Source organism: Rhincodon typus, chromosome 5 (genome assembly GCF_021869965.1).
Source record: "Rhincodon typus isolate 14 chromosome 5, sRhiTyp1.1, whole genome shotgun sequence".
Lineage (NCBI taxonomy): Eukaryota > Metazoa > Chordata > Chondrichthyes > Orectolobiformes > Rhincodontidae > Rhincodon > Rhincodon typus.
In genome coordinates this window covers 75,138,826-75,145,947 of record NC_063336.1, presented here as the reverse complement: position 1 = coordinate 75,145,947, position 7,122 = coordinate 75,138,826, and the positions used below count along the sequence as shown (strand labels likewise).

Below are 7,122 nucleotides of genomic sequence, written 5' to 3'. Positions count from 1 at the left end.
GAGGGACAACTCTCTCCGTGACTCCCTTGTCCGCTCCACACTCCCCTCCAGCTCCACCACACCCGGCACTTTTCCCTGCAACCGCAGGAAGTGCTACACCTGCCCCCATACCTCCTCCCTCACCCCCATCCCAGGCCCCAAGAAGACTTTCCACATCAAGCAGATGTTCACCTGCACATCTGCCAATGTGGTATACTGCATCCGCTGTACCCGGTGTGGCTACCTCTACATCGGGGAAACCAAGCGGAGACTCGGGGACCGCTTTGCAGAACACCTACGCTCGGTTCGCAATAAACAACTGCACCTCCCAGTCGCGAACCATTTCAACTCCCCCTCCCATTCCTCAGACGACATGTCCATCCTGGGCCTCCTGCAGTGCCACAACGATGCCACCCGAAGGTTGCAGGAACAGCAACTCATATTCCGCTTGGGAACCCTGCAGCCCAATGGTATCAATGTGGATTTCACAAGTTTCAAAATCTCCCCTCCCCCTACCGCATCCCAAAACCAGTCCAGCTCGTCCCTGCCTCCCTAACCTGTTCTTCCTCCCACCTATCCCCTCCTCCCACCTCAAGCCGCACCTCCATCTCCTACCGACCAACCTCATCCCGCCCCCTTGACCTGTCCATCCTCCCTGGACTGACCTATCCCCTTCCTAACTCCCTACCTACACTCACCTTTACTGGATCCATCCCCGCCTCTTCGACCTGTTTGTTTCCTCTCCACCTATCCTCTCCTCTATCCCTCTTCTATCCGCCTTCCACTCTCTCCCTATTTATTTCAAAAACCCCCTTCCCCTCCCCCTTTTCTGATGAAGGGTCTAGGCCCGAAACGTCAGCCTCTCTGCTCCTATGATGCTGCTTGGCCTGCTGTGTTCATCCAGCCCTGCACCTTGTTGTCTCGGATTCTCCAGCATCTGCAGTTCCTACTATCTCTGATGCAGTTTTGATTTCCTTATTTAAGGAGTATCTTTATATTGGAGGCAGTGCAGCAAAGGTCTACTAGATTAGTCCCTGGGATATTCTGTGATCAGAGGCTGAATAAGTTGGGTTTGTCTCCTCTAGAGTTCAAAACAAGGGGAATCTCAATTCAAAATATTAGATTCTGAAGGGCCCGAGAGATCGATTCCACTGGTCAAGTAATCTAAAACATGAGGCACAATAGCAGTTGATTATTTAGGACTGAAACGAGAAGTCTCTTCACTCAAAGGGTTGTGAATCATGTGTACCCTATATGTACAGTCCTCTTAGTGTGTGCACTGTTACTGAAAAATCTTGTATCTTCTATCCTTATTTTTTCAAAACATTGTTTCCTTGCTCCCTATGTAGAATGCTTGCAGTAGTTGCCTGACCAGCAGCCATGGAGGCTTCTCAGGATTACCTGGAATGAAAGGTGATCGAGGTGTACCTGGAGCTGATGGACATGATGGCAGGCAGGTAAAGGGGCATTTAGAATTAAGCTGACAAGTGTGGTTCATTGCTATTGATACAGGTGGTTTCTAAATTATACAAATGCTTACTTGTATGTGAATGGAAGTTAGATCACTGTCCATTCTGGCAGATCAATCGATTAACTGGCTACAGCCAGACAGTTATGCAAACGTGGTATGTATTTGTCCAAGACTCCACAGCTCTTGAAAGTCTGCCACTAATTTTAATTGTTATAGCAATTTTGACTTGCCTTCCTTTCAGCCAAAAGTTGCTGGGAATTCCCATGATTCCAGGCAGCATTCCTGTAGGGTTTCACTCAGTTTATCATAGAAATCATACAGCATGGGAGTACTTTTGGTTTCTTGTAGCTTTACCAGCTCTTTGAATGCAAAAGAAATAGTACATACCAAACCCACGTCCATCTAAAAGGACAAGGGCAACACATACAGAGAGCCCCACCATCTGAAACTTTCCCTCCAAGCCACTCACCATTTTGACTTGAAATGTATCACTGTTCCTTCAGTGTCATTGGGTCAGGATCCTGGAACTCCAACACTACTGACATTGTGGGTCTACCTAACCCAAATGGACTGCAGAGTCAATTCACCACCATGTTCTCCAGGGCAGTTTTGGATTGCTTGCCAGCAGCAGCACCCACATCCTATGAATTAATAAAACCAAAAGCCAACCAGGCCTGCTCATTCACATTAATCCTCTTTCATGGAATCATAGAATCCCTACAGTGTGGAAACAGGTCCTTTAGCCCAAAAAGTCCACACCGACCCACAGAGAGACCCACACCACCCAGACCCATCACCTTATAACCCACCTAATCTACACTCTCTTTCCTGTTTGGGATTTAATCTGTTTCCACTGCTCTGGTTACGTTTAGTTACAGACTTCCTGCCATTGTGAATGCTTTCTCCTTAATTATTTATTCATTTAAAAGGATATTTCATTGGTGATTTCATTCATATGAATGAGAAATAGGAGATTTCAAGAGTATCGTGGGTATGTATCCTAGGGGCATACTGAGATAGCAATGTGGGAACAGAAAAGTTAGAAACATAGAGAGTTGGAGCAGGAGTAGGCTATTCAACCCTTTGAGCCTGTTCTGCCTTTCAATATGATCATGGCTGATCTTCCATCTCAATGCTACATTCCCATCTTCTCCCCAACCCCCGAAAGCTTTTAAATGCTAAAATAACAACAAATGACATCAGATATAAAGGACAGAGGGCTAACATCTGAGAAGAAAGAATTACTAATAATGTCACCAACATGGGCAGCAGGAGGGAATGCTAGGTGATATAGGGATTAATGTCAAAGTTCTATACTCACATGTTTATCTGTTAATCAGAATATTGTCAGGGAACAAGAGATCTCATGGACAAGATGAGCTGAGAGAGATCATGAGGGGAGATCAGAGAGAAATCTGTGAAAGATGTAAGCTCAGTGGTAGGTGGGGTACCTTTTGAGAATGGTTGGCCGAGTGGGTTAATGGAATGGGAGGGAAATGGCAGTTGATCACGTGATCCCAATTTTAGCAACAAAGGGATCCCTAGATTCTTTGAAGAAGAGGGTTTCAAGGAGAGAAAGGAAGCCATTTACTATCAGGATAATCCTGGAATAGTGAGCAGTTTTTGCAGATGAAGACAAGAGCCAGCAGTGCTTTTCATGGGCAACTCAGATTAAGTGATACACATTCACTGATGCATTCATCGGAATGCAGGCTGCAGAGATGTGGAGCACAATGGGGGAGTGAGCAAGATGTGACAATTTATTAGACTTGATGGCTTCAAAGGTGACCCTGATAGAGTGATGTGATAGAGCAAGTCAATTTTGAAGGCTGCACAGTTGGAATTCTGAAAATGGAGGATTAAGTGAATGAATGGGGGTGATCATTTTTGCAGGAATGGGTACAGCAGGAGGTGAGCTTGGCACATGGAAGTCTGATTGATACAAGGGTTGATATGAGGGTTAATTCACTGATTAATCCCTCTCAAAAGAGAATATCAGTCAGTGACAGGATGGATGCAGTATATTCCCACGAGCACATAGCCTGTACATTCATCCAATAGAGCTCAAATGTGCATCTTTGTTTTCTAAATGAATGCTGCAATTATTTTCTCATAGGGTGACCCAGGACCAAGAGGGCCACCTGGAATTCCTGGATTAGATGGACAAAAGGTCTGTATGATACTCTTCTTAACACAATGTTTCAACTCTTCATTTCATAAAAATAAGACAAGGCAGCAAACAAAGTACAGACAGATAAAGTTTTACAGCAATCATTTGAATTTCCACCTGCCTTTGGCCCAGTCAAACATCCCAGTACACCTCACAGGAGTGTTATTAAGCAAAATTACAGGGAATGTAGTTTAGCGTAGGTGACTGAAAGCTCAATCAAAGGGGTTGCGTTAAAGAGCATCTTGTAAGAGGCGAGAGAGCTTGTGAGGTTTAGGGAGAAAATTCCAGACCTTGCAGGCATAGGCAGCAAAAAACGCGACTGCCAAAGGTGGAGTGACTTAGCCTAAGGATTCACCAGAAGCCAGAATTAGAGAAACATTGGAGATTATAACAAGAGGACCCTGAAAAATAGCAGTTTGAGGTTAGTGGATCATCTTTTCCACAGGGATATTTTCTCATGGCAATCAATTTGATCTTAGTATCGGCCAAGTATGCTAACCAATCATTTGTCCCAGTAACAAAACGGTCCTCACCACTTAGAGCTCTCATGCCCACAGAAATGTTTCCACACTTAGGTTGGTGAGAGGTTTTTCAGTGCTTGCCCACAAAGAAGTCGTCAATGCGGACTCCAACCAGTTACAACTATTTACACCTTAGGACTCCAATTTTGATACAACAAGGGGCTCATCAACCAAAACAGGCAGATGTATTTGATCAGAGATAGTAGGAACTGCAGATGCTGGAGAATCCGAGACAACAAGGTGCAGAGCTGGATGAACACAGCAGGCTAAGCAGCATCATAGGAGCAGAAAGGCTGACGTTTCGGGCCTAGACCCTTCATCAGAAAAGGGGGAGGGGAAGGGGGTTTCTGAAATAAATAGGGAGAGAGGGGGAGGCGGATAGAAGATGGATAGAGGAGAGGATAGGTGGAGAGGAAACAAACAGGTCGAAGAGGCGGGGATGGAGCCAGTAAAGGTGAGTGTAGGTGGGGAGTTAGGGAGGGGATAGGTCAGTCCAGGGAGGACGGACACGTCAAGGGGGCGGGATGAGGTTAGTAGGTAGGAGATGGGGGTTCGGCTTGAGGTGGGAGGAGGAGATAGGTGGGAGGAAGAACAGGTTAGGGAGGCGGGGACAAGCTCGACTGGTTTTGGGATGCGGTAGTGGGAGGGGAGATTTTGAAGCTTGTGAAATCCACATTGATACCATTGGGCTGCAGGGTTCCCAAGCGGAATATGAGTTGCTGTTCCTGCAACCTTCGGGTGGCATCATTGTGGCACTGCAGGAGGCCCAGGATGGACATGTCGTCTGAGGAATGGGAGGGGGAGTTGAAATGGTTCGCGACTGGGAGGTGCAGTTGTTTATTGCGAACCGAGCATAGGTGTTCTGCCTGTTAACAGACCTGAATTTTAACAGGGTGGTTAACCCAACTGCCTGCTGAGAATTAGCAAAATGAATTACTACCATTCCTATCATAACCACATTGTGGGCTCCGCATTAATAAATTCAACAAGGGGTCAATGATAAAATGTGGATCTGGATACAGGTTTTAGCTATATGTGTTAGAAGCCACATCCAGTGGCAGTAGCACTGAGTGGATCTATACTGTGCTAGTTTTGCAAATTGAGTTGAATGACCGGAATTTGCATTTAAAGAACCTGTAAGCTTCAGTTCTCTAAAGCATTTTGAGTGGTGATTCCCAGCCACTTCTAACCTCCTATTTCACTCCTTTCTAATATTTTCCTCCACTTATCCACCTTCAAGATTCATTTATCGTGCGTACAGCTTTCCGCACATTTTTATATAGATAAAAATGTGTTGGAGGAAGAGAAGCCACAGTGGTCTGAAAAACTTCGCTGAGTTTCTATTCTGGTAAACCAGTTGGCAAAGGATTGAACTGGAACCAACACGCCTCCATAAACGTTTATTTGCGGAGGAACATATTACAAGCACACCTCCTAACCCAACAACTACAGTTGCAGAGGTACATATTACAAGTGCACCTCCTAACCCAACAACTACAGTTTCAGTCTTGTCTATTTATAGAGATTCAAGTGAATTTCCAGTTAATGCCGTCGCCATGAAATTACTGAAATATGTTAGTCTACAATTAATGGCAAACAACAGGTAGAAATTTTAGAAAGCAGCAAGGGAAAGGGTTCCCAAGCGGTTCGAAAGATCATATCAGTCAAGACTTATCTGGCATATTTCCAAAGAACAGGGCAAGGAGAAGGCTCAATGTCACCATGAACGATTTGTGGGTCTAAGCAGTCTGTTGTGGTATGATATGCTGAATAAGTGGTCATGTTATGTCAGTGGCAATCAAAGTAACCCCTTGCTCTTATCCATTTTGTCACTAAAATGACCATGGATATTAGTTTCAGAAGATTAGACAGGATGTAAAAATAGCAAAGAATGACCAGAAAAATGAAGGAGAAATTAAAATATGATAGAAAGCTGGCCAGATATATATAATCAGATAATAAGAAATTTTGCAAGTATTTAAAAAGGAAAGGGAGGCTTTAGGAAGAGAGTCAGAAAATTAATAGTGGAAAATCAGAAAATAATGAACGATATTTTATATCTGCCTTCATTGTACGAATACCATCCCAGAAATAATTATGAATTGGGTTGGAGGTGTGTAAAAAACAGGGGAAATTTTAAAACAATTATATTCACCAGGGTAAAGGGACTGAGAACATTATTAGAATTGAAAGCTGACAGTTTCCCAGGTCCGAATGGACTTTATCCTAGGGTCTTAAAAGACTTGGCTTCTGAAGCAGTAGATGCAATGGCTTTAACTTTGCAATATTCCAAAATTCTGGCAAAGTCCCATTGGATTGGAAAATAGTAAATGCATTTCTTTATTCAAGAAAGAAGAGGGACAGAAAGCAGGAGAGTACAGGCCAGGTAGCTGAGCATCTATATAGGGAAAATGCTGTTGACATCAGATCTGCCTCTGAAATCAGTGTTTAGATGAGTTCAGCATTTGTTTTCACAGGGAAGCAAAGGCGAGCGAGGATTACCTGGGCTTGTAGGAGAAAAAGGAGACAGGGTGAGTGTTTTATGATCCTAAAACTGTATAGATGCTTCAGATGCTGCATTGTGAGATGTTACATTGAGATGCTGGCAAAATGGAATGATGTCAGTTGCCTGGTCCACCTCTGTGCCGAAATAGACAAAGCTAAGTTCAGAATAAACCATGCATCCAACTATGTGGAATGAGCAGTGTTGAATAAAACGCCTTGCATAACTAGGCCTCAAAAACAAATAGAAGAGCCTCAATACCAAACCATTCTAAGGTGCAGCTTTTGGGAACCTTGTAACAGAGTTTCTATGAGAATGTTTAATTATGTTTCTTTGAGAATGTTCTATTTTGGGAGCTTCATCCTTAAATTAAGAGAAAGGACATCGTTTGGGAACTACTTAAGTTCAAGTGACTCTCCCAGCTTCACCATAAAATCAATACAATTTTTTAAAAAGAGGCATTACCATTAAAAATGTC

The 7,122-nt window shown here is 43.8% G+C and overlaps 1 protein-coding gene across 1 annotated transcript in view; it reads left to right on the top strand.

Annotated features, from left to right (window-relative positions):
- The window catches only part of LOC109936192 (collagen alpha-1(XIX) chain-like), a 334,226-nt gene that overhangs the window by 318,574 nt on the left and 8,530 nt on the right, over window positions 1-7,122 (top strand). The window contains exons 36-38 of the mRNA XM_048597074.1: window positions 1,329-1,436; window positions 3,567-3,620; window positions 6,619-6,672. Coding sequence (XP_048453031.1) covers window positions 1,329-1,436; window positions 3,567-3,620; window positions 6,619-6,672 — 216 coding nt within the window. The remainder of the gene's footprint in view (window positions 1-1,328; window positions 1,437-3,566; window positions 3,621-6,618; window positions 6,673-7,122) is intronic.